Source organism: Anarhichas minor, unplaced genomic scaffold (genome assembly GCF_050575085.1).
Source record: "Anarhichas minor isolate MPS153535 unplaced genomic scaffold, ASM5057508v1 ptg000087l, whole genome shotgun sequence".
NCBI lineage: Eukaryota > Metazoa > Chordata > Actinopteri > Perciformes > Anarhichadidae > Anarhichas > Anarhichas minor.
Window position 1 is genome coordinate 4077239 of NW_027466533.1, and position 26909 is coordinate 4104147.

Consider the following 26909-nt stretch of genomic DNA (forward strand, 5'->3'; position numbering starts at 1 on the left):
GGTGCCAACTGTACCCGGTTCATCCGGTCTGGGAGCGTTAGCTATCACCATGTTGCATTCATTGACGGGCAGTCATGCAGCCACTTTTCCCAGTAAGGTTCCACCGCATCAGTTAGTTAGCTACTACCGTTAGCTGTGTGTCTGTCTGGCGTACTCCGCCCGTGTATGAAAACAGACTGGATACAGCGTCGGAGGCGGTGCTTTAGTTATTCCTGTGAAAATTGCTCAGTGAAACTTCCCAGTAGAGAATTCAGATGAAATTACCCGGATCTTCTGCATTGTTGGGCCCATAGAGCAAGCACACTAGTGTTTCCTTTAACCCCCCCCCCTCCCAGCCCTCGGTCCAGCCTCTTTCTCTGGCTCATTCACATGAATGTAGGAAGGACAATAACTCTGGATCCAGCTTTTAGTGCATTTTACAGATTTCCCCAAGGTGAATCTATGGGGGAAAGTCTTCTTGGGCCCAATGGCATCACGTGACGGACATGGAAGTTGTAATTCCACCATTGGTCCACTATGTAAAATTTGCTTCAAAGCCCGGATCTCTTCGTGGGTCTTGATTGATTGAAGTCTGGAGTAACGTTAGCGAGCATCCGGTTGAGAGAGAGAGTGTGTGTGACGATGAATATGAAGTTAGCAGCAAGGTTCTAGATGGGAACGTAGCAGTGAGAACTGTTTATTTATATATTTTTAAGGTGGACCAGCTATTATGGCACAAGTCCCTCCTTCTTTTTTTGACATTTCTTTAAACTGTTCAACTGATTTGGTCAAAATTCTTATTGTAAATTAACGATTAAATAGTTATTTAGTATCTCTACGTGTGTGCAATGTGATCATCAACGTCTTGGAAATGCCCCTCTTAAAGGAGCAGAAGCCATGGCCATCAGTGATTGTGTTGCCAGGCTATTCTGACTGTTTCTAAATAGAGCGATTAAATGATTCATGCACATACAATTTCAAATTAAAAGAGTCATGTGAGCGATAGACGGACACCTCTTGCAGTTGTCGTTTTCCAGAGCGATCTCCTTCTGTGTGACCCATCCATCTCAGGGTGTGTCACGTCAGCAGCCACATCCCAGCTGTGCCTTCAGCTGCCGAATCAACTCGAAACTAGTCCGCGTGCACTCGATGATCAGCCAAACGCAGAGCAGTGGTGCTGTCAAGGAGGCAAGAGTGTGTGTGTGTGTGTGTGTGTGTGTGTGTGTGTGTGTGTGTGTATGTGTGTGTGTGTGTGTGTGTGTGCAGCGGCGTGTTTGTCAGAAGCACACCGGATTCACTGGGATGGTTTTGTAGATAATCTGCAGTGTGTTGCTAGTCCGGTAGTTGTACGAGTTAGTTTCTGGGCGTATCTGCTCACGCTGTTTGCACAACCCAGCTTTGACGTGTGAAGTGTTCCCTGTCTGCTCTGTGATTGGTGGTTCATCCTGTACGCTGCCATGCAGAGACCACGCCCACCTCAGGATTCTGACTTTGGCAGTACCCCATGTGCACATGTGTGAGTCCTCCTCCTGAGCCGCTTCTTTTACTCTTTTTCAGTTACGTTTCACATCATTGAATGCCATTGCATGCAGTCAGCTGACCCTAATACAGGAAGCACAAATAAGCTTAAATCATCATGCCAACAGCATGGAATGACTCCAGTGGATGACGACGGTAGATTTAAATATATAATCTTTTGACTCTTTTTTAAGAATGGTGATTGTACTAAACAAATGAATAAAGAGCATTGCATGCTGTCTTCTCCTTGGGTCCTTCAGTTTACCATTCAACAATGGCAAGCTAACAAAAACTAAGGTACTTGGACTTGAATTACGGCTAAGTTGTATTGGATAGATTTAGTGGCGCTTTCAACTCGCAATGCTGCAGGACCACAGAAACCCTAAACAAGGATGTGATTTGTACTTTGTTTCCACACCTTTCCCTCCTCCAGGAGAGCGGTTAGGCTCTTGTCAGTAACCATCTATCACGTCCCCCCTTCCCCTCCATCATTTTCATCTCTTCCTCTCCCAGAGCTGAGCCTGGGAGCCGAGCTGAATCGATGAAGGCTGGCAGCTCCGGTTCCCGGGTTGACGAGCCCTTCGAGTGATCGCTCAGACAACCCGGTGCCACCTGACATGTCGCTCAGACATGTCTGGGTGGAGTGGCTCGAGCAGCCACAGGCGTGGCAATAAGACCACCAATATAATCCTACATTATGATAACAGAAATCGAGGTCTGCACCAATGATACGCTCAAAACAAGATGAAACATGTAGCCGTAGACTTTTCCTCTGGTCCTGATCACCAACTAGTCATTTCATTTCATGTGCTTGATAACTCTGAGTACCAGGCCTGTGTTCAGCTTCTGATGCCTTAGGAAGCCAGCACCATGCTGAGCTTCTCCTCCTGGGGTTCCAGTCAGCTCAGCTTTAAGTGTTTGTGAAATGAGTTCAAGCTGGTGTTTCTCAGATTCATTGCAGAGGGCCGCTGCTGTCTTGGGGGAGCCATTGAGTGGTCTGTCCCTCGGTTTATTTCATGCTCTGGGTCTTCTGCTCGTACGGTTTGCTTTTATGATAATGCCGTTTCTTCTCACGTCCTTCAACACACATAGCTGTTATGTGGTTTGAGATCCACAGTGTTTGCCGTGTGCATCGTAGCAATGACTTCCTCCACCATGCACTGTATAAGAGGTGTGGTACTGCAGACTGAGGGGCCCTATCGCTGGACCAAAGCATTGTCTCTCTTCAACATACACAAATCTCAGTTGTCATATTGCAGCGCTGAGTTTCATGTGATGTACTCACTGCAGGCGTTTTGTAACTGAATCGCGGTGCTACACGTTTCTCTCTGGGGGAAACAATGGCACGAAGCGTGGACAGGAGAGTCGTAGGCTGTAGGGAGGACCGACCAGCCGGCTTCATCACAGACTGGACACATGATTAGCTGTATGGTGCAGCTGGACGGCATCACTTTGAAGTGGTACTCATAAAATGGTGTTTCTGTTGTGAAGCATGATGTCTCAACAGGATGATGTTCAGCAGATAAAGTGGCCTATTAAGGCAAGACACCCTCTGATGACATTTGAAGTGCTCATCTTTGATAGCCTTTAGTGTAAGTATACAAACACAGCTACCTCAAACGAGCAGAAGTAATGTAGCTGTAGTGCAGTATATTTAATATCACAATATTTAACTCTTCATTATTGTAAAAGGTTCACTTAAGCCCATCTTGCCCTCTCACCTTCTCTCTTGTGCTCTATTTCTCTTTTTGACAAACAAAATCACTGGTTTGCACAGATAAATGTAACTAATTATATAACAGAGTTTCATTTTGGCCTGTCATCAAGTTTCAGAATTAGTCTTGATTAGTGATTAGTGACAGCTGATCTGACCTGCCACAGGTGGCATGATTGGTCAGCGGCGGCTCCAAGTGACGGAATGGTTTCTCCAATGTTCTCTGCTAATTGGCGTCAGAGCTTAGCCAATGTGTGTATGTTGCTAACCCGAGTAGCCAATCACCGGTGCACCCAAATGATTTTTAATAATACTTTTCCCCTTCAAATGCAGCAAAATGTTCACACTGTAGAGGCCAGAGAGCAGCGCTGCACCACCAGCATCCTGAGGTAGACAGTAGAGTACAGTAAAGAGAGGATCACAGTTTGATCGGCTTCTTTTTAGCCGACATCATCTGTTAAAAATAAGCCCGCATCGGCCCGAAATTTACAGTTATCTGTAACGTTCTTTTACTCGCGTTCTGTGTCCAGGCACAGAGTGGTCTCTTGAAGGCCCCGGGCTTCACTCAGCAAAGTGATCCAGATCCAGAGACACTGTAAGAGGTCTCTGTCTGTGTTTGTCTCTCCCTCATGGACTCTTCTATTTACTGCATCAGGATGTTATGGAGGTGAGAATGCAGTGTGTGTATGTCTGAAGTCACTTTGAATGACAGTGACAAACCCATAGAGGAGCCTCTGTAACCTTTGTCCAAAGATTGTGTTAATACTCTGGATCAATCAACCTTGGACAGCTGGGTGTGTGTGTGTGTGTGTGTATACACACACACACACACACATACTCTTAAAGAAACAGAAACACACAACGCCTGTTGCGTAGTTGATTCTCTTTAAACTGACCTAGGAAATATATCACCTCCACAGACTGCTAGACTGTGTGTGTTTACAGTGTGAGCCCACGTGCAGGGAGTGTGCTTGTGCTCCAGGTGAAACCTCAAGGTCCATTTACGGAGTGAAGTGGTCATTCCAGCTCAAAGGGGGACTTTGGAGCCTCGCTACAGCCCCACGTTAAACGTTAATCCCAAACCCTGTTGACTTTGTGAACCCTTGAAGAGCAGAGATTTGTGCTGAGCTCACATGAAAAGCTGCAACACGCAGCGCTCCACTCATCCTGAAGGCTTTCCTTCATCAGTACAGCAGAGCTTGAGTTGTGTGTTCCTCTCCTGCTATGACATTTGGCACATTCACAAAACACTTGTGTGTGTGTGGTTGCGTGAGGCTTTATGGGTGAATTGTAAAGTCAGGAGGCTTCTGTGTGTGTGTGTGTGTGTATGCAGTGTGTTATGAATGAAGCAGCACCATTGTGGTTGTGGAGCTAAATAATATTGTTTGAAAAAGGAAACTAGATCGTCAAGGAAAAGTATTAACATTTGTTTACAATAATAATAATATTGTCATAAACATTTAATTCTGTCAATAACATTGTATCTCCACCACCGTTAGTGTCTGTACGTTTAGTTTACCTCAGAGCTTTGACTCGATCTCATTGTCAAGTAAATCTATCGATTAGCAATGTTTAATTCAAGCCTTTGCCAAAGGCTACGCATTAATATTGAGGTTTTGGGTCTGGAGCCTGTCCCAGCATGCTTTGGGTGAGAAGGGAGGCACACCTGTCTACTACAGAGCTAACACGCACAGTATAGTATATGTGAATTATATATATTGTTTTCATTCAAGTGTCATAGACCTAAAGACTCTACTTACTGAAGATGACCTGCAGAGGCCAGAGAAAACAAGAACACTGCACGGTACTGTATACATGTGTCAAACACATAGCAGATGTGAAGTGAACAAAAGAAACACTGTCATACATTGTGCAAACAAACACACTGACACCTACAGGTATTTCAGAGCTTAAACCCGACCTAACCTGAGGGCTGATTGTGGGAGGAAGCAGGAGCACGTTTCACTCCAACTTCCACTAATAATTGAAACAGAAGAAGGGGGTCAGATTCTAGCCCTGCATGGCAGACTCCGAGCTACGTCTGGTTGGAGTCTGCAGGAGTAGAGTTGCAGAGTATAGCTGGACCTCTGTGTCCCGGCTCCTCTTCCTTCTTTATGTCCACGCTCCTGTCGATTGTTATCTGTTCACATATTCTGTCTCTGTGGTTTTTACTCACTCTTTCCCACACACACGTAATCTCACTCTCTGCTTCCCCTTTTCCTCCTCTCACTCTCTATTCTCCTCTACTGACCCCCCCCCCCCCCCCCCCCACACCTTTAACCCTCCTCAGTTCTCTCCCTCACTGACCTGCCACATTTAGAGGTTGCACTGTATGTGATTCCTTTGTGTATGACCACCATCATTGTCACCAACAGCAGCAACAGCAGCTGTAAAGCCCCATGTCCTAATGACCCCCCCCCCATAGTCATAATCTGCTCTCTTATCTAATCTGCTCAACTCAAGGATTTCTTTCCTTTTTTCTGAGTTAAGCTAGCATGTGTGTCGCAATCCCCCATTTGGTCAGCTCACTGCATGCTCTTTGATGTGTGTGACATGTAGTCGGAATTTTCTTTTTGCAATTTTTATACAACTGTGTATTTAAAAAGAAATAGTAAACAAATCGGCATTTTTATTGAAAAGTGAAGCGTTGCTTTCTCTCTTGTTCCCCAGAACGCTGTGAATGCAAATTTGTAATTCCATTCGGCAACAATCGGTTGGTAATTAATGAGCACAACTCTCTGTGAGATGGAGAGAGGAGACAGACCCAGCAGCCTGTCTGCCTCCGCCAGTCGTCACTCTGGTTACAGCACGCTGAGAGACCAACGAGGGGCCAATACATGTGATCAGCGCCACACTGGGGCCATAACACGCTACGCAGTATCATATCCTGAATGTGTTTTTCGGCTGATGCATGGTATGGTACACAGGCAGCATAATGTAAATAGGTGACGTGTGAGAAAATGTGTTTACAGTGGCTATTGAGTGCCTCATATTTCCTCATATTTCTTAAGTTTTAATTGGTCTTTTCATTTGGAGATAAATGTCTTTCTCCTGATCTACTGAAAAGAGGACAATCATTTATGCAGTAAAATGTGTGAATATGACAAACGTGTGTTTGGTGTATTAGAAAAGAACATGTACATATTGATTTGTGTTCTGACAAAGATACAAAACAATAATCACAAAAACACAAAGATGTGTTGACATTAAAATATTCAGTTTAATATCTGAATATGGAATAATTGCATCAGTGGATGATGTCAGCAATGTTCTGTAGGTAGGCAGTAAAAGTAAAAAGAAAGCCGTTGGTCCTGGGTGGGATATGGCCGCTCTTATTAAGAGCTGTGCACTTCAGAATAAAAGAGCAACGACAAACTGTAACACACTTCAGTTCTGTTGTTACATCCATCGGAGTAAACGATGAAGGAAATCTCAAAAATGAGAAAAAGGTTTGTTTGTTTGTGCAGGCCTGTTCAAGCCAATGAAATAGCAAGGCATTGTGGGTATAAGGAGATGGACATCTGATAGCCAGGAGCTACTATGTTTTCCATCCCAGCGAAACATAATGAATTGAGGGAAAACCCCAGTCCAGACTGATGCTCATGTGTAATGGTACTTGATGGTAAAGATGGTAGTCTGTCTCTCCAGCTGACTGACACTACTAACTGTGTGTGAATGTCATGTTGATAAGTGAGGGTTTGCTATCTGCTCTATTGTAAGGAGGAAGCCAAGGAACCAGTCTTACCTTTCTCACTGTGGCTTTACACCAAACATCATCAGCTGAGGGCCAGATCACATACTCATGCAATTCACTTACTTGGACATATTATGTAAGTGGTTCTTCCTCCGTTGGAGCAGCTTCCCCTCAGGAGAAAGTCACAGAACATTCCAGCTGTGTTTTTCACAGCGTTATGCTTTAGTGTGTGTTTGTGCCTCAGAAAAGAACCCACAGGCGCCGATCAGCTGAGCATCAGTGTGGGAGTCTGTTCTCATCACAACTCTGGTCACAAGTGTGTGTGTGTGTGTTTATATCTCAATGTAATGTAATGTGATGATTAAAGCTGGAATAGGCAGTTTATTTCAACCATCCATCATGCAGTAACCTGTAGAGAACATCGTGATCCAGGTAGCGTCGTCTTGTCTTGTGGGCCTGTTAAGCGGATGACACTGGGGGCGACTGTGGCTAAGTGGAGAGCAGGGCCGTCCTTCAATCAGAGGATCGACGGTTTGATCCCCGGCTCCGCTAGTCGCTTGTCGATGTGTCCTTGAGCAAAACACTTAACCCCAAAATTGCTCCCGTAGCTGTGCCTACGATGTATGAATGTGATAGAATCTGAATTGTAAGTCCCTTTGGATAAAAGCATCTGCTAAATGACTGTAATGTACTACTGTACTGTAATGACACACAGTGATTCTAAAGCTCTAGCTAGCCACAATATTAGCCAGCCCAAGTGTTTCAGAGATGGAGAGAAAATGTTGCTCATAGTTTAGCACAGCTGCAGCTAGCTCACGGCTACCGTTAGCAGAAGGCTGAACCACTAGCAACATCTTCTCTCCATCTCTGGAATGCTTCACCGATGTCGTCGGACTCTCCCTTCGATACGTCCTTCTAACTTTTTTGAGGTTGCTTTGCACTGTAGGAAGTTGCTGCCAATGTTTGAATAGCAACTTCTCCCCGCAGGATATTCCTCCAGTTAATCAGGCTTTTACGGTCTGAAGGAACGTGCAAACACATATGCATTTGTACAACAGCCAATAGAACCGCTCTCTCTCTGACATGACCTCTGATTGGCCAAAGTCTCCCGTCACAGGCTAGATTTTTCTAAATCCTAAAAAAGGAGCCAAGAGGAGGGTTTCTCTCAGACCACTTGAATTACAATATGTTGAAAGGTTATTATGGGATTGTTTCCCAATGATAAAACTGTCTACCCCAGCTTTAAAGCACTATTTGGGTATTTTGTCCATATGTCAGAATGTAGATAGTTTTAGAGTTCCCTTTACTGCATGTTCTTCAGTGATCAAGGCTCACACACACAGACCCAGAAGGAAACCCTGTTGCTCTGAACACTCTCTCTCTCCATCTCCTGCCTTTGTGTTGATCTCTCTAACCCTCAGTTCCTTCTCTGCCTGAGCAGCGCTGTGTCATTCTGTCTAGATTATAAATCCCGTTCAGATTATATAGAAGTCTATGAGAAAATGACTCTACTTCTCTCTTGATTTATTACCTCAGTAAACATTGTAAACATGAGTTTATGGTCTCAATCTCTAGTTTCAAGTCTTCTTCGATACAGCATGATGTTCATTTAGTAAATGATGGTCCATTTAGAGTCAAATAGACCATAAAGCAGGGGATGCTTTAGGGTGGGCTTACTCCCTATATACAGTATGTGTCCAATACTGAGGCTAAATGTGCTCTAACATGGATTAACGTCCTCCTGCTGTAAATGATTGTATGGGAAAATATCTGTATCCATCTACCCTTGTCTTTCGCTTTACCCCTGTCTCCCAGCATGCCTCCCTCTTATGCCACACGTTATGTGTTATTTCAGTAGCCTGTCTATCAGCCCAGACTTTGATGTCATTGAAATTTAGTTTCCGCGGATGTTGTACAGTATAACGTTGTGTCTCCCTTGTGCTGCAACAAGTCACGTGGCTTTGTCCTTTACGGCAGACGACACCGCAGCCTCTCCTAGAGCAACTGGATTACATCACAAGTAGAGCAGCACCCGGTCCTGCCTGAGGGGGCACCGGCTCGTCTTCTCCCTGAACAAGGAAGTTGACCGTCAGCTCTTAACACAGCAGTGATCTGCTTCTTACCTGCTAGGCTCAAGTCAAACACTTTATTGTAAACCAGCATACAAAAGCCCGCCTTCTTAATGGATCCATGTTATCAACATCAGCAAGTGGACATGATGAATCAACACCAACAAGCTACGGCTGGGAGATATGATCTAAAAGTCATATTTTTTTCATTATGTTTTCCTAAAAATCAAAAAAAATAGCGTTGTATCCATAGACTGTATATAGGAAGTGGACATAATCGTCGTGACGTCATCCATTGCTTTGTGGACTACAGTTTTGAAGTGCTCGAGTTTGGCATTATGGCCGTTGCCATCTTTGAATTTGGCTGTCGCCATCTTGTTGTTTTGCAACCAGTGAGGGGATTTGACCATATTTTGACCATATAAGCCCCGCCCTAAAGCATACCCTGCTCTGTGGTCTATTTGACTCTAAATGGACTGTAATTTACTAAATGAACATCATGCTGTAATGAAGAAGACTTGAAACTAGAGATTGAGACCATAAACATGAGTTAAGTAGTAAAGATACAAACTCTTCCCCAATGAGGGCAGTTCATACTATAGACTAGTCCTGAGTAAATGCTTGCATGAGGCTATATGATGAATAACTTGAATGTCACACGTGAACAAAAACAAAGCCCAGCGACACAATTCGATTTGAGTGTTTCAGTGATTTCAGTGTTTCGTCTGCCTTACGCTCCACACTGGACCCTTTTTACAGATGTGTCATAAGACATGATGCAGAGAACAAAGTTGTTCTCTTGACTGGTCTGTGGTGTCCAGTCTACTTCATTTCTGGATAGGCGTGCACACTGACAATCGGTCTGCTCGTTGTTGATGCGGTCTTGTTGCTTCAGCTGCCAGTGAGACAATGAAATACGGAGGTTTGAGTAACAGATCCGTGACTTTGAAGCCTTATCAATACCATTGACATCAACATCTGTTATGAGAGTGTGAGGCAGGATCTTACAAACGTCACAGCGTCTGGGCAACCACGAGATACACAGGAAAATCACACTTTAAAAGATGCAAAGTCATCTTCCAGGAATGGATGCTTTTACTTATTTGATTGGCCAACATGATGCGGGATGATGTTTTTTTTTGTTTTCGTATGACTCTGCATTTAGTCCCAGAGCTCTCTGCGTCAGTACGCAGTAGCCTCAGTGAAATGAATTAAGGTGCTCTGTCGTTTTAATTCTCTTTAAATTTTATTCTTATTGGTGCAATTAAAAGAGAGCAGACAGCTGGATTCTGTGTGTTGATGTGGATGGAAGGTGGTAATAAGTTAAGAAATGTAATTAAACAAAAACTAATAAACAGAAAAACAATGTTCACAGTGATAATTTAAAGCAGTACGATTGTCTGTATGAACTTGACCCTGGAGACGATCCAGTTGTGTACAGAATTCATGCTGATCTCTTCAGTCGTAGCTGTGAGAGGAAAGTGTCATATTTGTGCATCGGTCAGTAAAGTGTGCGTGAGTACATGTCACCCTCACTTGGTCTGATCCTGGGGTTACACTCTGACCGTTCCCCTTTGATCTGCTCTCGTCTGTGTCAGCCCACCGGAGCTCTAACACCCGCATCATGTTATCAGCTCAGCCATTTGTTCTGCCGAGTCAGCAGAACCAAAGAAGGAAGCCTCGGAGTGGATTGTGCAGCTAATGTGCTCCGTCATGGTTCCAAAGTGAGCATTGTGGAAGAATGCTGTGTCATGGACAAGAGAGTGTGTGTGTGCGTGCGTGCGTGCGTGCGTGCGTGTGTGTGTGAGATACAGAAATGTCCTGGTTGTCTTCATGTTGCTGTGCTGCACTACTCTGCATGTACAGTGTCAGTGAGAGCAGTGAGAGCAATATGGAGCTCTATAGCATAGAAATACTATGTCACACACACACGACTGTTAGCTAGCACCACAGCTAGTATCGAGTTTGTCAAATTTGCAATATTCACACTAAAATGATGTATGCATTTTAAACCTATGTAAAAAAAACTACATATGAAATTAGCTTAAATATCTGTCGGTTTTAATCATGATGCTATTATGTCAATTATAAGTGTTCTTCTGCTGTGAAATGTCTTTAGAGACAGGAAACAGTATGCATGTCAACTAAATAAAGATCACATTATTTCAATCCTTCCCTCACGAGTACACCGATTGGAGGTTGGTGTGACCTGGATCATCAGGGTGTAACAGTCCGGACCCCGTTGCTTTGAGACAACGATCTGCTGATGAGTGGATGATGAGAGAGCGACCGAGCTCACCTGAACACGTGTGTTCCTGATGTACCTGGGAAGGTGGTAGAAAACCAGTGGGATTATTTAGGAAAATGTGGACACAGTTGTGATCTGCTTCTGTTTGAGATGCTCATGTTTAAGTTTAGTTTGACTTCCTGCTCCTGCCGTATGCTTCTTATTGCCAGACAGCTCAAGTTGGAAACATTACAGGGGTAGAATAACACTAGTACTGCTGACTAACTGTTTATACGTAGTTTGAAAGCTTGAATCTTTGACCTTTTGAGTGGCAGTAATACACTAGTTATTTACTCACTTGTCTCTTTTTAAATCTGGGGCTAACCATTAAATGTGACTCAGCATCTCTGTCTATTTTTGAAAAATCTGAATACATCCGATGATAAAAAAAGAACAGAATGAAAGCAGCCTTCTGAACAATGACTCAGTTAACCTGAGGTGACTTCTCACCTAATCCTCAATACAATGGTCGCTATGATTTGTGAAATGCGAGCAGTCATCCCGGAGAAGAGTGTTTCCCCTGCTGTCCACATGCCTCCTTCAAGGACCGTCTTTGTTTCTCCAACTTAGCACAGTCACTGTAGTTCAGCAGCGTTACCTACATTGTGATGAACTGAAGCGGAGACGCTTTAGCATGCTGTGTGTTCACACTAAGAGCGACAAAATAAACAAAGCGGCCCCAGCTACATTCTCGTGAGTCGCCATTGAAGTGTTATTTTGTTTAATAGCACTGGAACTGGGTGACGGCATTTATTTATTTATGATGTAACGTAACAGGGTAAAATAACAACATATGATTGGTTGGCGCTTTGCCGTGTAATCGGAGCGGTGAAAGAAGTTGAGACCAGCTCAACTTTGATATTTATCCCAGAGGACATAGTCCTGATGAGGATGACGACCCCACGGAGGGATCCTCCCACACCAAGCTGAGAAGTGTACAATATATTTTTGGCTCACTATTAAACTGTGACAGGCCACATTTGACTATGATAATGTGGTGGAAATCATCACAGTTCCAAAAACCTCTCTTGCACATGTGCTATTGCTCATGTACCACAATCTGTGACCTCCATCAGGCGGAACAAACCACCACCCTCCACTTGTGTGTTTGTGATCAGTCTCACGGCCACATCCTGAGTCAGCTGTCTCTCCGCCTGCATGTCCAGTTGTGTTTAGTAGCGCTGCCACTTTCATTGAGGCTGTTGTCTGCCTACAGAGTGATGTCTTCCTCTATCCTATCTGGCGGGTACTGTGACAGAGTGGTGGTGTTTGTTATTGCAAAACAATAAGAAAACAGGCAGAGGGCAGGTTCTCTGATACCAGCACAAAGACAAATTGTAATGGGTGTGTTAAGGACCCAGACGCAGTACGACACTTTATTCCAGACAGAACACACAACAAGCAAACAGTCTTGGATCTGCACACGTGTAGAAATCCACTCGGTGGAACGCTAAGCCGTCAGGGGAGAAGGCAGACAGAAACCAGAGGAGGCAGAGGCAGAATCTCGTGGTCGGGGACAGAAGACTGAGTCGTTTACCGGGGCACAGGCAAGGCGGAGAAGTCCAAACAGGCAGGGAAAACAGTTGGAGGGTAAACGCAGGAAAGTCTGGCATAATGCGGAGAACGATCTGGCAGTGAGTGTGTGTGAGACTGGGGTCTAAATAGTAGGTGCAGCAGGGTGAGCAGGTGAGAGTGATGAGCTGATGAGGTGGGTGAGAGATCGAGTGACAGGTGAGAAGAGGCAGAGCTGTGACACAAATGCTGCAAATTAAACCTTTTAAACACACCAAAGGTAGCAGCAGCGTTATTGAAACGTGCTGATCTGTCAAATTGGGTGAGAATGTGGTTGTTTCACCTATGATAGCGGAGACAGCATCGTGTCGGTGTGTTTTTTGGGTCTTTTTTTCAGTTATCTGCCCGTGACAAATGGGACTCATGAGCATCTGGGCTCACGTCACTCCCGTCCCGTGGTGGCCCTCTGATAGAACATCTGTTCCTCTAGGACTCGGTTAGAGCCGGCTGCTCCAAGACTGCCTCAAAATACACAGACACATAAATCAGTCTTTTAGTGGCCCCGAGATGAGATAAGGGCAGAAACACTGTGGTTGCTCCTGGGTTACACAACATGTGAATGCTTCCTTGTCTACATGTTGTTTTGTTGTCTTGTTGTCCAATGTTTATTTCCATTTCTACCAGCCTGAAAGAAATCCTTTTTAGAATAGATTATGACCTCTCAATATTTGGTTGCTTAACAAGTCAAATGCGCCACAGTAGGTCTGGCTGGCTCCAGTAGCCAGAAGATCTCTCTAGAGCTTTACAGCCATGACTGGATTCAGCTATGTTTACAGGCACACTGGAGCTGATGCATTCTAGCTGCGCCTATTAAAATAGGGTGAATACATGCTGTATGAGGAAATGGCACCATGTTCATGGGAGAAGATGAGAGCTGGGAAGTCATCGGGGAATTAGGCTCAAACTGCCACCATTAAGGCCGGCACCGTGCCAGAGAAAATGCCACAACATCAAGAGATGAAGAACCAATACAGGGGAAAGACAGTATGTTCTTTCAGTGCCACAGTGTACACAATAGAAGTAATAATAAAACGGGTACAAAGGCGGTGTACTTGCACACTCCTCTGCTATTCCAGAAGTTGAGCAGACTTGTTTTATTTCATCATTCATCATGGTGGGTCGATACTGGTGCATGGAGTCTGGGTTTGGGCTGTGTGTGAGTAGGCCTGTGGGTATTACTTGGTGTCTCTTTTGCACGAGTAAAGCCCAATAAGACATAAATATGTCTGTAACATCCACATTACTACGGACGCTTTCATTCCCAAATTCTGTCCAATAGCCACAACCAATTGTCCTCACCCCATTGGCAGATGATATGTTGTCTATGTTTATAAGATGGTGGATGTTTATGGACGACGAATTAAAGGAGGACGTGAGTAGATGGAATGCAGATGTGAAGCAGGAGGGAATCACTGAAGGATGATGGGAATCATATGTTTCGGCCTTCAGGTTCAAAGCCAGAGAGCAGAACAGTGCCGCCTATTTCACCCTAAAATACAGTCCCATCTAGAAGTGTCTCTGCAGGAAAGGAGGTGTTCATCCCCCCCAGTCGACCTCCACAGATCTATGAAGTGTAGAAGCTGTTCAGGTGGCTGCTGGTTAGGGCTGGGTATCAATTCAATCCTTGCTACTCAGGTATTAGGGTATTACTAGGGATGCACCGATACCACTTATTTTCAGACCAAGTACAAGTACTTGCATTTGGGTACTTGCCCATATCTAGTACTGATATGAGTACTTTATAATACTATTACATTTCTAAAACATGTTTTCTTTTCATCGGATGTTGCTCACTGTCTGACTGTAACACATTCAACATACAACATGATGCTGTTACTTTGTGCTTTCACAGTTTACAGTAGGGATGTTAATCAACTGTTAACTGGCAATTATAAGTTTAACCAATTAATGCTATCAGTTAAAAGCTGAGCACAACTCAGAGGGACAGCTTTGTCACTACAGAGCACAGCTGGTCCACCTTAAAAGTCAGTCCACCTTTAGTAGCCTGGGCTCACTTCACTTTAAAACCTCTTAAGCTCGGGCCCTATTTGTATGCCTCTGCTCGAAAATGGCATACCCATACTAAGGAGACCACAGTTCTATAACTACAAGGTCTATTTTAATAATTTTTGATGCTATAATCAGATAACACTTGTGAGATTGTTCAGATGGGTAAATATTGTGTATATGTTGCTGGTTAATATAGTGCATGAATATATTACACAGCTCAAATTGAAAATATTCAGGTTCGCCTGAAAAAAAAGCACTTTTATTGATATTATGTTTTTGAAATAATGCAGCTGGCAGCCTAAAAACTCTCCCAAATCATAGCACAACCTATGTATGTACGATCAGTAGTCGTATAATAACGTTTGGCTGGGATAAAGTGAAGAATAAGAGGCTTTAGTAGAGAGCGGTCATGCGAGGTCATCATTTTCGAACCAGCTGTTGCAGCTCTTACATTGTACTTTTATATACTATATAACTATATATTTCACTTTTTTTTATCACTCATATTATTCAATACATCCAAATACAGCTGTTAGGAATCATTTTGAGAGCAAGGGTCCACTCAGAGCATGTTTCTGGCTGTCATCCATAGGATTTTCTCAGTTGCTCTGTGTGTATGGGGCTGTAGCTCAGCCGTAGATCATCGGTCGATTTCAGTCAATGAGCCCGGCTTCGACGCGTCAGAGTCTCAGGAATGCGAGCGTCAAAGCGGGTCTTGATTGACAGAAGTTTCAGCGAGTAAAGTTGCAAGAAGTGCCGCGTCTCCCCGAGCGTAAAATTTCATTCGCCGAAAGTCTGACCGCTCGCCCATGGTGGATTGACCCCCCTTCTACAGGAAACAGCTCGGCAGCAAACAGGATGCAGTTGCCAACAATGATGGTAGCTTTGAACCGGATAATCTTCGATGTTATTGTACTCATTTTTCATAAAAGGTGACCAAAAACCAACGATTGTTTTTGGCGAAGGGCACTGACATGGTACCGTTGGTCACTCACAGCTTTCTACTGGTTCCACGGAGAGAAAAACCGAAGGTATTTATGCGTGTCGAATGCTAACGCTAAAAAATGCATTGGTTAGCTTGGTAACCGTTAGCTTCGTGGTCCAAAATCGATGTGCAGCTAAATATGATGGCGATTTTTGGCCACAAATTCGTCCTTTTATGCCACATTTTCTAGATGCTTATATTAGTAGTCTATAGTTGTGTTTGGAGTGTGTAAAAAGTGACTTATATGATAGTGTTGCCCATACGTTGCTGTTTAATCCGGTAAAAAAAAAAAGTACAAATCCACAATATTGGTAAACAATAAGGGCATTTTCCGAACAATATTTTCAGGGGGGCTGAGCCCGAGAGCCCCCAAATTCGGGGGCGTCGTGTGCAAGAGGTTCAGCAGGTGGCAACTTGGCTCGGGTCTTGAGGAGCTGTAGCATTTATTCACTGACAAATAAATTGTCCACACACTGCACTGCTACGTTCACAGCTACAACGTTACTGCTGACTTCATACTCTACATCTCTCTCTCACACACACACACACAGATATTAGTATCAGTAGCACCATGTCTGGAGGAGGATGCTACTGTTTCAGTGTTTTCACTGCAGGAAGTTGAGCGTGAAGTGTTGCCTCTGGAGGAAGTAAACCGGAAAAGACTGTGTGTGTGTGTGTACAACTCTGTTTTCCTTGTGTGCTATATCTCTGTATCTGTCCGTGTCCGTGTGTGTGTGTGAATGCTGTGTGTTAGCGCTCTCAGGCATGTTCCATAATGAGTGTTTACTGCACATTCCTTGGTCTAGTTGCCCCGTGCCTGCGGTTGTGAGCTCTGCTGATCAGCCAGGTCACTGCTGGCTGATCACGCCTCAGCAGTACGATAACGGCACTGCTGGGGCCTCCGAACGCTGGCATGGCATCACAATGACCCATCCCACCTCCATTGTGGTGCTGGAGACACCCACCGTAGCAGGTCTACCACAGAGGAGGTGGTTGTGTTTCTGTCTGTGGACGGATTTTGTTACCGCGATAGTTTCACAACCGTGCCAGTCTCAAGACTTTACATAGTTGAGTTCAAAAGGAAGGCAGAGGTTAAAGATGGGTGTGATTCAAGCAAGGGAGGTGGAACACACACACACACACACACACACACACACAGACACACACACACACACACACACACACACAGACACACACACACACACACACACACACACACACACACACTTTACGCCCATGATCCAATTTGGCGTCACTGGTGTGTTCCCCTGGTCTCTAACATTAAGCAGTATTTGCATAAAGCAGTAACAGTCACTGTTGTCACCTGTAATCTGCAGCACACATCAGCTCTCTAGCTCATCTGCAGACAGACACTTGTCTGGTGCTGCTGTGGCTCAGTGAACAAGAGACCAACACACATCCAGGGAAAGTACACTCTGTCAGTTTGAAGGCCAATGGTGATTAGCACAAGCACTTTAGATCGCATGAAAACATACCTGCATATATCAGCATTTGTCAGTTAAGATGCTGAAGGATTTTATCCTCTTTCTGCAACACTGAAAGAAACCCTGCAGGCTTGTGAGTCATTAACTTGTGAGTTACAGCTACAGTGTAATTTCAGGTGAACTTGAAAATAGATCCGGTCCAGACGGAGCCCGAGCTGTATGGAAGCGTCTGACACATCGGAATCCAGTTAGTATTATGTAGCAGCAGCAGGAAGAGGCAGGCAGGGAGGGAGGGCCCGGTATGCTTCATAATCATAAAGCACTCTGCAATAAACTATAGCCTTGTGTCGCGAACTCATGTTAGAAGAAGCAAATTTGTCTGACACAGTTTGAATTACTCCGTGTGCTGTTAAATCTTCTTCTTTTAAACACAACCTTAATTTGGGAACGTGGGGCTTTTTGTATTGGGAATTTAAATGATTGTGTGTGTGTGTGTGTGTGTGTGTGTGTGTGTGTGTGTGTGTGTGTGTGTGTGTGTGTGTGTGTGTGTGTGTGTGTGAGAGAGAGAGATTCACTCCCTGTGGAAAAGGACAGCATACCCAGCTGTTCTCTTGATTTAGAGGAAATCACTGCAAAGATGGTGCAATGGCGTGTGTGTGTGTGTGTGTGTGTGTGTGTGTGCGTGTGTGTGTGTGTGTGTGTGTGTGTGTGTGTGTGTGTGTGTGTGTGTGTGTGTGTGTGTGTGTGTGTGTGTGTGTGTGGGTGGTAATGAGATGACAGGCTTGCTTGTGAGTGAAGGGAGAAATCCTTGATTGAATTTACAGGCACATGGAGACAGATGGAGGAGCAGGCCAGCCTGCTGGTTTTCATGTGTCTAGTGACCTGGGACTGATGTCTCTGGTTACTTTGATCAGAGGTCTTGAGATCAGGACTCTTTTTTACATTTTCAAGCTTCTATTGAGGTTTTAGAATGAAGCTTTGAATATCACCCAAAAAACTAAATCGTAATGACTTAGGTCTAATTGATTTGTTGTTGTGGTTGTATAAAGTTAATTCATTTATGCGCCGATCAACACTGGTACGTCTTCCATTTTTGTGTGGCAAGGGGGAGAACACAGTTTTCTGACCATGATGAAAATGTTGCTTTTGAAAGGCTAAATGCCAACAAATACAGATTGAAGTAGAATATTTAGTTCAATAAATACAGTATGAATTGTGGAAGTCATTACATCTATCTTTTTTCTATACAGTTGACTTATGGACTTTACAACACTCTGGAGTTATTAGAAATGTTTGGATCTCACGGGTCACAAACAATCCTAGAATCTAATTCTACAAATAGTAATGATTGGTCTTCAACCACGTTAGCTTCGTACTTACTTTAGCCTTATCTTATTTGTGACCGGCGGTGTGTTCAGACATGCAGCTACAGGGACTGAGGAAGCAGCAGGGTGTCTTTGTCAATGGCTGCCCACGAGGAGGTGTGCAGATATAAAGTGGTGACAGGCAAAATGAGAAAAGGCGTTCAACTAAGATGAAACGGACTCTTGCACATCACAGTTACATACAGAAGGACTGGCCAATCAGAGCTGGATATGTAAATGAAGTGCTCAGTGCATGCATACCCAACAGCTACAGATGGAGTCAACGGCCAGAGGCAAGGCGCCTCCTTTCTATGAATTTGTCTGAACACGGTCAAATTTCCAGGATGGAACAGTTGTGCTTTTTGTAGCGGTCGGATGAAGACTTCTACCATTCAGCACCAGCTTATTCTTCGTGAGGTGGACTGTTGGTGTAGCTCCTCAGTCAGTCAAGCAGGCTTCTATGTGAGTTTTAGGGTTCATTGCTGATCTCTGGATGCTGGATGACTGATATGTGTTTTAAACCAAGTCCTCATCAGCCAGAGTGCCTCCTGATATAATGATGGCCTTCACAGTGTTGTGCTCGGTTGTACCTGAAAAGTGAGGAATGGTTTTGTGAAGAATGGAAAGAGGAACCAAAGTTCACATCCTGCTCACCTGGCCGTTCGCTGAGTGTGATTTAGCCCCCCCGCTTTGACGTTCTCTTTGCTATCAGGAGCCTGACTGCGGCTACAATGCTAAGCTACGCGTGGGTTTTGTTATCCGTCGATGGTGTAAGAGAAGCTTGCTGTTGCTCATCAGGTCCATGGCAACCACAAGTCCATCCACCAGTTCACTTTCCTGTCTCCTTTCCTCTCTCTTCTAAACTTTTATCACATATTAAACGTGAAAGATAATCAATGAAAGAGAGAGTTTTCTCCACTGGTTCTCTTCTCACAGCTTCTTGTCCCACTCTTTTTCCTTTCCGATGATATTTTCTGTGTGGCGAAGTGTGGCGAACAATGGAAATGCAGAGAAGAAGCTGGTGTCAAAGCCTCACATGCTTTGAAATGGTGGTGTTATTCAAAGGCTGCGGGTTGGTAGGTTTCTGTCTGAGAGAACCAAAGAGGCATTAAGAGAGACTGCTGTCAGAGAAGAAACCTGGAGGATCCCTGGAAAGATCTGTGTATCTTTCTACTCAACCACCCACCGGTCTTATGTTTCCTTTTACAGCCAGCTTCTCTACAAACTAGGCCACAGATGTCTAGGTAACTCAGTGCACATCAGTATTTATCTCATAGGGTGAAGGATATCCAGGTCAGGAGTTTTGATTTCATATTCAGTATATGCTGATGCAGAGTCTACTATCGATAAGAGGAGGATTTGGGAAGAGGTGATGTCTGTGAGATTTTGGTCAAGAGCCTTAGGGGGGGGTGTGGGTCCTGTGTGTGTGTGTGTGTTTGTATTTTGGGGAGTCCGGATGTGGATGACAGCAGAAGGGAGTCAGCCATCTGTCTGCTGAACTGGCACTCTAACACAGGGTGCAGTTGTTGCCATGGTCCCTTTGTTACTCGACTTCCCCCAGTCCAGAAAAGGAAAAAGAGAGTGTTTACCTCCAGTTGTCTCGCTAAGAAAGGTTAGACAGACCTCCTGCATGGACCTAACCCAGATATAAACTGAGCAGTGGAGTTTCGGTGGAGATGTTTAACCCCGCCGATCCCTCTGGGAGCTGTCGTTGAGTCTTTGTTGGGGCCCTGTCATCAGTCTAATTACTGTAATTCCCTCCAGTTGGAGAACAAAGGGACTGATCTGAGGATTAGGCCTGTGGACAGCAGGCCCTCTGCCTGCTGGGACGCTCACTACCTGCTCCACCAGTGGGAGAAAGGATGTTTGGAAAAGCAAGACAATGTGATCTAAATGTGTATATGCACATTTAGATCACATGGAAATATGCTTTTTATGTCAGGTGAATTTGATCTCATGCAGCCATTGATGTACTTCATTGTGCTTTAGTGCCCTTGTTGTTCCAGTCCACATCCACTAGGAGGCAGCAGACTGATGGAGTTACACCACTGATCATTCACCTGAATTTGTATTTCACACATTTAGAGGTTTCAAAAATTGCACCATGATCTGGACTGCAGTCCAGGTGATGCCTATGTGTCGTTATGGTGTTAGCAGGGCTGCTCTCACTAGCCGTTCATTGAGCAGTTCACTCACCCCATGACAAGAAAAGGTGCCAGTAGAGGGTTCTGTGTTTTTATATGAAGGTTTGGTCATAGCGTGTACAGTCATGGTGCAGGAGTGAAACTGTGTTTTATGTGCCACAGGAGTCTCACATGTGTTCTAATCCGGCGCTGTGAAAGTTGCAGGAGGCCGGAGTCATCTATGAACACAGCAGAAGCTTAAAACATACAAATGTTCTGTTTACCCAGAGTCCTTTGCAACATGTCATTTTGAATACAGCTTTCAACCTGGGCTCGTCCGTGGTTGTAGCAATGATTATTCCATTAATGTGTGAATATAGAATTTGAGAAAATGGATGTTTTATTTTGATGAAAGGTTTAAAAAACAAAATGCATTCAAACGTATGTCTGTGTTTTATTGTGTGTCCACCAGGTGGCTCTGCTCGGCTTGGACCTCTTATCGGCCTTAGTGACGAGGTTACAGGAGCGCTTCAGGGCCCACGTGGGAACCGGTAAGACTGTGTGTCCTCTGTGTTTAGTTCATTATCGGTGGACCAGATCATTATTTAGTTCATGCTGCTAAAAGCCTCTTGCTTTAGGTTTCTGAGGAGAGCCTCATCCATCCACACATTGAGTTAAATATTTACAGCATCAGTCACACCACATCATATTGGTGGTGGTTAACCAATCTCCTCTCTCTTGTGAAGTCGCATCAACCTCTGAGTTGAATCAAACTGTTCTCTTTCGTAAGGTTGGGGATTAGATGATCACTCAGTGCTTCCCCTCACAGCTGCTCTCTGAATGTGAATAACTAAACAGTGAGATTTCTATTATCACGGGTGTGTTCTTGACGGTCGTTCTCGGCTCTCTATCACCTGGATTGCTGACCACTCCCCTTTCTGCACTTCATTTAAATAAGAATACATCATCACTTTACAACTCTGACTGATTGCTACAAAGAAAGGGGAGTGTTTTTATCCATAACTCTAGAATTCATATGCTAATTATATCAATTTCACACAAATGTCTACTAGAATATAATGATGAAGTGATGACATTTCTGCTGTGCTCCCTCCCTCAGTTCTGCCCAGCCTTATTGACCGATTGGGAGACTCTAAAGACCAGGTGCGAGACCAAGACCAAACAGTTCTGCTGAAGATCATGGAACAAGCTGCCAGCCCGCAGGTACCAGCGCGCGCACACACACACACACACACACATACGCTTTTCTGAGAGAGCTCATTTTTTCCATGAGTTTGAGCATGCAGCCTGAATTCATTCCAATGGTGACTAATTCATATTTGCTGCCAATATTCTTCTTCTTTTCTTCGTCTTGCTGGATAACCACGAGTGCACAGTCTCAGTCCCTGGTAGCCTTGTAGCGTGTTCACTGTGATGAAACGCACATGATGCTCAAACCGTTGCTATTGTCATCCAACACAACCCCCCCCCCCCTGTTAGCTAACTCGTACGTTATCCACGGGAACGAAGCAGTCAGGTTTAACTATCGCCATAGATTACCGTCACTAATATCGGCAAATGGACTGATGTACTTTTATAGCACCTTTTGTGCAGTGATTGGTACCCGTCATGGTACAAGTCATACAGGATGTATGTATGTGGTTTTGGTTTGGTTTAGCTATTGCTTAAAAATATAACAGGAAATACGAAAAGGCCCAGAATGTTGTGTTGTCAAGTCTAAAAAGGTCTGAAGGGTCAGAAACATTATTTTTTTAAAGCAAGTTGTAAATTCAAAGGTTCAATTAAGATTATATTATAAATTCCATATTTCTACTGCCCGGTACCACTGACTCTGTGCTTACAGTTGTGAAGCGTTCTATATGTGCAGTGGCCTGAGGTAGAAACCTAGTCTCAGACCCTGTGTATGGCATGCTGGGTCTACATGTGGCTGCAGTCCGTTTCCTGTCCTATAATGTGTGTCAGTGATCCAGTACAGCAACAATAAGCCCGTATCTTGTGTGTGTGTTGTTGCAGTATGTGTGGGACAGGATGCTGGGGGGCTTCAAGCATAAGAACAACAGGACCAGAGAAGGAGTGTGCCTTTGTCTCGTCGCCACGCTGAGCACGTGAGTCAGCTGCCCCCTATACTGGTCATACTGGTGAAGATAGCGGGACATCCTCATTTGCATACTCCTTATAATTCCACCCTTTCTAAATGATGTTCGCTGTCCAAACAGTAGGGCCTCTTGTATATCTGCTATCAGCTGTTCATTGGGCTGATTTATTTCAATTCTTGTCTTCCAGACACGGAGCTCAAGGCCTGACCCTCAGTAAGATCGTCCCCCACATCTGTAACCTCCTGGGGGACCCCACAAGTCAGGTATGCCCACTCATGCTTTACTACTGATACTGTTACATACAGGAAATGTATTTCAGTCTTAGGTTTGAGGACTTCGTAGTAGGACAGAAAGACAACACTTTGGGGAAACAATATTACACAATGACACATTTTATGATTTTTTTGCTTTGATATTGTTGTAAACCTGACATCTGGCAGTGTTTTACTGATTCAGTGAAATAACCTATTCTTATATATTCTCTGGGTTTCTGATTACTTTTGAGAGGTGTTTGCAATTATTTTTGACATTTGCGAGAACTACATATTTAATCAAACAAAGGTATTCATTATTACTGGTGAAAATAATATAGAAATGAGTTTGATTAACAAATGAGTAACAGAGACGATGTGAAGGAGTACCAACGCATGATGTCCTGTGTTGCTGTGGTCATCAGGTGCGTGACGGGGCTATGAGCTGCTTGGTGGAGATCTACAGACACGTGGGGGAGAGGGTGAGGATGGACCTCTGCAAAAAGGGCCTGCCACAGTCACGGTACGAAGACGGGAAGCTGCCAACCTGTCCACGGCCCCTCCTCCCTTCATCCTTCCTCCTTCCTTCCTCCCTTCATCCCTTCATCCCCTCCGCCCTTCCTCCCTTCTCCCCTCCTCCTCTGTTGCGTGTTCTTTTCTGCCTTTGCATCCTTCACTCACTCCCTTACACTTCCTCATACACACAGTGATTGTAGGTCAGGTAGCAGGCCACAACACTGTGGTTCTCCCTCTAGTGGTCCAAATAAGCAATGCAGCTTTAGAGGACTGATCTACGACATGCACATTTATCAGGTGCACCTAGTTTAAACAAAACGGTGTAAAACAACAATTCAGCAGTAACTCCTACCTGAGAAGAGAAGATCAGAACTAGTTATTGAGGTGAAAGCTTTTCTGTTTCAGACAGCCTTGGACTGTGACTGTTTGTATTCTCACTAGCACCAGGGTTCTCATGTCCGCCCTCACACTGTGAGAGTCACTCTGTGCCTCGTTTCTTCCCCTGTGTGTGATGTGTTTGATATAAGCTCATGACTAAACACCCAGCTGATTTCTAGTCGTTCATCTTGTAACCGGCCCTCAACAAGCCCTTTGGACAGGGTGCCAGAATGTCATAGCTTCCATTTGGACGAGCTGTATTTCTTTTTTTACATCACACACCAGCGAACAGAGACGGTGTTTCTGTTACTGTTGTGTCCTCTTCGTCCTTTATTTTTTCGTACACTTGACAGCATGTCCCTCTCTTTCTCTGGCCTTGGTGCCAGTGTGTCATGTGGTTGTTTTGGGCGCCATCTATTTTGGAGAGCTTCTCACCTCCCAAGTGTTGGATGGAGCAGCAAACCAGTCCCTCGGCTTCAGTCTTCTGACACATTTTCTTTTTCTCATACAGGTTGAATGTAATCTTCAGCAAATTTGATGAAGTCCAAAGATCCGGGAACATGATCTCATCCCCTGGTTCCGGTGAGTGTTCCTCTCGTGTCTTTGTGCCCTTTAATGTTTTATGTGGTAACCTTTTGATATGCATCCATCAACACAGCATACCCACAGTCTAATCAAGCACTACTGTTTACCTCAAGTCATCCACTGCTGGATGGACAGACGCACTGTGACCAGCAGGGCTATTGCTGACTCAGTAGAACGTGTTTGTAGATCTGAAGCAGCTCGGTGGGTTGTTTGTTTGTTATATATGTTTTTATGATGAGTTAAGTAGCTGGCTGTTTGTCCCCTGTATCCACCCGTCTTTCTGTCACAGCGCGACAAAACACAGAACACGCGTTCTGTGTGTTTTCTGTGTTACATGTGTGTGTGTATTGCTTTGTGTGTGGAGGAAGAAGGGGGGGGGGGGGTGTTGTGGACCAGACGGTCAGCCTGGGGCTAGAGGGGATGAGGTTTCTCCACAGGAGGTGGGCATCCACTGGAGCTTTCAGTTTGTCCCTCTGTGGAGCCAAAGAGCAGAAAAGGGACAAAGAGACGCATTGAAGTCAACAGGCAGGTGTATTTGAGAGTGATTTGTGTGTTGGGACAGATGAGACCTCTGAGCAGGTGGAATCCTCACTGCTGACTCTGTGCCATTTCAGAACAGCTGAGCCAAGGAGAATAGAGTCAGACAGGGCTCAGCGTTTCAACAACAGTCTGCAGCGTCACCTTCCAGCTTCTCCACATTTCACGTGTGGAGTTCAGCTGCCACGACCACCTGATGAACGCTCTCTCACACACACACACACACACACACACACACACACACACACACACACACACAGATACATGTAGTGACACAGGAGAGCTTCATGACCCCGTAGTGTAACATCATGGATTAGCTGCTTAATCAATACCAGATTATAATAGCAAATATTTTAAACTTAAACTGACTTTAACAAATTTCCCCTAACGGGATGAATAAAGTATCTTATCTATCTATCTAAAGTTTTTTGTGAGTGGCTCATAGTGTCACGCTGCGGTTTCCTGCTCTGTTTATCTCTCGCGTTATTTTAGTAACATCTACATATCTGACAGTGTACCGCGCAATAGACGCCCTCTGTTCATAACAGCATTAAAGGGACACTCAGTCACCAGCTTTACTTGTCACGTCGCATGATGCTCGAGCAAGTAACCCTGATGATGTCATAGTGATGTCGTGTGTTATTTTCTCCTGGGCTTGGCCTCTGTATGCCACACGCTGGGGTTGTGGAGTTTTAAAGATGTGGGCGTTAACCAGGCATGGAGGGTCGAATGAAAGATGCTATTGCACTGCATTATGGGAATTGTAGGATTTTTTAGAGCCTGACCCTTACCATAGGCTTAAAGCCAGAGTTTCTCAGTCTCTGCTGGATTGATTTTCACCTTTCCTTTTTTGAGTCTGTGGCAAGACCCCCTTTAAAGGCAGTCCCACCACAGTCATTCAATATTCAATATAGTCTGCTTTAATTTAAGATAGACTATTAGAATCTTGTTCAACTGTCTTCTGTGGCAGCGTTTAAAGAAAAACTGATGACGATGTTTAATCTGATTCCTAATGAGTCTCTACCAGTCAACTGTCAGTTTGTTTGGAAAGTAAAGAGGAACACGGCAACGTGACTCATTTTAGCAGTTATTAGATAGTCATATCATATCATAGCGTCATATTCATCACCATCAGCTGCTCCTCACAGGCTCCACTTCTCTCCTTCACGGCTGCACTGAAAGTCACTTTGTGTCTGAAGATGACGACTCATTTTAATTAAAGTCCATTTGCCTCAGAGCCGAGAAGAATGTCCGACGTTCATGTGGACGGAGAATGAGCTGCGCATGTGAAACGGCTTCAGAATAAAGAGGAGTCAAGGCTGAGTTAGAGATGAAAGGTGACACAGAATTCCCAAATTCTGTCTTGTCTTGTGAGACGTTCACAGATTATGTTATAAGAGAGATGGAGGCAGAGGGGGGTCACACAGGCAAGGGGGGGGTGGAGGAGAGGAAGGGAGAGACAGAGAACAAAACAAAGCAGCCATTTCTGTTGCACCACTGAGATGTAGAGTGGGAGAGAGAGAGAGAGAGAGAGAGAGAGAGAGAGAGAGCTGTGGAGCAGCGGAGCTTCAGAGCTGAGGGCAGCTTTGCACCATGACAGCTGGAGAAGGTAAGACTGCAAATAGAAGTAGAGTTCTCTCTTTGCTGAGGTCAGATCTCACACACGTATGATACAGAGATCACCCCTCTCCCCAGGGGCTGCATGTGGAGGGGGGGAGGGGGGACTGTTCGATGAGGAGAACATGAGAGTTTTCTCTCTCTTATG

The 26909-nt window shown here is 44.6% G+C and overlaps 1 protein-coding gene and 1 non-coding gene across 2 annotated transcripts in view; one reads left to right on the forward strand and one right to left on the reverse strand.

The window, feature by feature from the left end:
* The window catches only part of clasp1a (cytoplasmic linker associated protein 1a), a 78331-nt gene that overhangs the window by 5771 nt on the left and 45651 nt on the right, over positions 1 to 26909 (forward strand). The window contains exons 3-8 of the mRNA XM_076081958.1: positions 21233 to 21311; positions 21881 to 21984; positions 22795 to 22886; positions 23065 to 23140; positions 23554 to 23651; positions 24534 to 24604. Of these exons, the coding sequence (XP_075938073.1) occupies positions 21233 to 21311; positions 21881 to 21984; positions 22795 to 22886; positions 23065 to 23140; positions 23554 to 23651; positions 24534 to 24604 (520 nt within the window). The remainder of the gene's footprint in view (positions 1 to 21232; positions 21312 to 21880; positions 21985 to 22794; positions 22887 to 23064; positions 23141 to 23553; positions 23652 to 24533; positions 24605 to 26909) is intronic.
* Positions 20724 to 20850, reverse strand: LOC142938661 (U4atac minor spliceosomal RNA). Its single transcript, XR_012949680.1, has one exon. It is a non-coding gene; the product is annotated as a U4atac minor spliceosomal RNA (small nuclear RNA).